Source organism: Aptenodytes forsteri, unplaced genomic scaffold, assembly GCF_000699145.1.
Source record: "Aptenodytes forsteri isolate BGI_AS27 unplaced genomic scaffold, ASM69914v1 Scaffold1105, whole genome shotgun sequence".
Classification (NCBI taxonomy): Eukaryota; Metazoa; Chordata; class Aves; order Sphenisciformes; family Spheniscidae; genus Aptenodytes; species Aptenodytes forsteri.
This window is the reverse complement of record NW_008794918.1, coordinates 29,326-32,006: the sequence shown is the minus strand read 5'-3', so window position 1 is coordinate 32,006 and position 2,681 is coordinate 29,326. Positions and strand designations below refer to the sequence as shown.

General features: G+C 61.6%; 1 protein-coding gene across 1 annotated transcript in view; it reads right to left on the bottom strand.

Moving 5' to 3' along the window:
* Positions 1 to 5: 5 nt before the first annotated feature.
* ZC3H4 (zinc finger CCCH-type containing 4) overlaps positions 6 to 2,681 on the bottom strand; it is a gene marked incomplete at its 3' end in the record, with an annotated part of 11,211 nt that continues 8,535 nt past the window's right edge. The window contains 5 exon segments of the mRNA XM_009275261.2: positions 6 to 901; positions 1,459 to 1,710; positions 1,888 to 2,252; positions 2,498 to 2,672; positions 2,675 to 2,681. The exon segment at positions 2,675 to 2,681 is cut by the window's right edge and continues 165 nt beyond it. Coding sequence (XP_009273536.2) covers positions 6 to 901; positions 1,459 to 1,710; positions 1,888 to 2,252; positions 2,498 to 2,672; positions 2,675 to 2,681 — 1,695 coding nt within the window.

The following is a 2,681-nucleotide window of genomic DNA, read 5'->3' as shown; positions in this document are numbered from 1 at the left end:
GAAGCCGTCTCTGCCGTTTTAGGGACCCTAGAAACCCCCGTTTCGGCAGATTTTTGTAACCTGGGATCGGCGGGGGCTTTCCGCATCCGAGGGTCGCTGGGTTTGTCGCTCTGGCTGGAAGACGGGCTGCCGGCCGCGTTCACAGTCTTTAATATCCTCGACAGGAGCTCGAAATCGGGGAGACCGGTACCCGAAGAGGAACCGGTGTCCCCCGGCGCCGTTCCCCCCCTCTGCCTGGGATCGGAAAGACCCGTTTGGGGTCTGTTAAGACGCGGATCGAGGGTAGGCATGGATTGAAGGGCAGCCGGGACGGGAATAAACTCTTGCTTTGGGATCGGTAGCGGAATCAGATCCTCTGGGCTCCACAGGATCATCCGGGCAAAGTTGGGTTTGTTGAGGACGACGTCTTTTTTGATGTGGCTGAACTGCTGCAGCTGGGAGCGGGGATCCCGCAGGGAATGGCCCGGGAGAGCATCTAGGGGGATGTTGACCGGTTTATCCCGTAGAGCCCTTTCCCCTTCCTCCTCGTCGGGGAGCAGGGGGGGTTTCTGACCGCCGCCGACGCTGGAATGAGGAGCTTCTGGTTTGGGGGCGGAGGAGGGAATGTGTCGCGCCAGCCTGGGGTCGGTGGGTCCCGAATCCCCGGGGAGAGACGGGACGGAAAGGTCCGCGTTTCGGGAAAGCCTGGGATCTCGTAAACGCGGGTCAGCAGGACGACCGCTCCCTCCTGCTTGGGCTTTTTGCAGGCGAGGGTCGCTCACGCCGGAGGGTGGCCCGATTTCTCCGTGGGAGGCTTGGGCGTGAGGTCTGCCGGAGCTTTGTTGCCTTAGGGTTTTCAATATGGAGGTGACGCTGCTTCCACCGTCATCTTCGTCGCTGGAATACCAGTTACCGGTATCGCCTGGGAGGAAGGAGAAGAGGAAGCAGCCGCTAACAGGCAAGTAAAGCACGGTCAAGCCGCCACGCCGATGAGAAGGTCCCCAAAACGCGTCCCCTCTCCCCTCTCAACTCAACGCTGCTCAAATTCCCAACCCTCCCTCTGTTTTGCCGAAACGGGGGACCACGTCTGACAGCCTCGGCCTCCCCGGTCTCGTTTTTTCCCCCGCAAATTACCGGAGAGCCGTAAGCATCCCTCTCTTCCTCTTCCTCCTGTCTGCAGCGGGCTTCACCGCGATCGAAGCCAGCAACCCTATCTCGTTCGCCTTCTGGCCAGCCGTTCCCATTTCTTCGGCAGACCTGCTCCCCTCCCTTCACCAGCAACGCGCTCTTTCGATGCCGGGGATTTTCTCTGAGGCGCTCAGCACCCCTTGTTCCCTAAAGAATTCCTCCCCGACACCCCCGTTTCTCCGACGGCCCCCTCTTTTTCGCAGATGACACCTCGGGGCGGGGGGGGACGACGACTAGAAACCGAAGGAGATCCAAATTATCCTCCCCCCCCCTCGTGTTTTGCTAACTTGCCTTCCTCATTTTCGCGGTCCTGCTTACTGCTCTCGGCTAGTCTCCGAGCTCTCTCCTCTTCCTCTTGCTGCTTCTGCTGGATTCTCAAGTAAAGCGCTCTCTGCGCCGACGGCATGAAATCGGGGATGCTGCCCGGCGGTTTCGGTAAGCCGGGCGGGCCTCCTTCGCACAAGGCATCGTGATCCAAGGACGGATCGGGGAACATGTGCTCTCCCGGAGGCCCTTCCATGTCCTCGTAACCACCGTAGTCTTCTGCCGAGGAAAGATCATCACGTGTTAAAAGAAAATCTCAAAGCCGCGAAAAACAACCCAATTTCCCCCCCCCTCGGCCTGCCACTGTGGCCGAGCATCCCGGGAACAACCTGTCTCCGAGCCGGCATGTCCGGCAAAGCACCTAAGAGCCGATCCCGGCAGATCCTCGGGACGTACCTGGGTCTCCCATCATGCCGTGATCCATCTCCAGACCTTCTTGCTGCTGGTAGAAATTATCATAGAAACCTTGCGCCGGTGGGACGGGCGGCATCATGCCGGAGTGGGGGGAATCATCCGGTCCGTAGGGCATCATGGGGGGGCCGGGACCCATCGGAGGGCCGGGATTCATTCCCGGGCCCATCGGCATGTCCGGGTGCATGTCCGGGTGCATATCCGGGTGCATGTCGGGGTGCATGTCCGGGTGCATGTCCGGGTGCATGTCGGGGTGCATGTCGGGATGCATGTCGGGGTGCATGGGTCCAGGCATTGGTCCTGGGGGTCCTCCTGGCCCGGGGAACCTGGGGGGAGGCGGACCTGGGTGCCTGAAAGAGAAAACAAGAAGAAAATCCGCTTTAACGTGCGCTCTCCGCTTCCGGAGGGACGGACCCGGGGCTCTCCGAGCGGCAGCACCGGCGCCGGCCCCCAAAATGGAGAGAAACCTCTTTTCTAAGTGCTTGCGCCCACCGTCAGCGGCTGCGGCGGAGCGTTAGGGCAGAGCCCCTCGTTCGACACATAAAATCCGCCGTCCCCGTCCCTCTCCCCGCTACCTGGAGATGGTGACACCCACCTCACGCCCAGCTTCTCCGCCAGCTGCCCGGTCGGCCGCACGACGATCTCAAACAGCGAGGGGATCTTCTTGTACATGTCCTGTTGTTGCTGCAGCTGCTGCGGCGACAGAGGCTCGTGCATCGGTGGCGGCATCTGCGGCCCCGGCGGGGGGGGGGGAGGAGGGCCTCCGGGGTCTCCCGTTC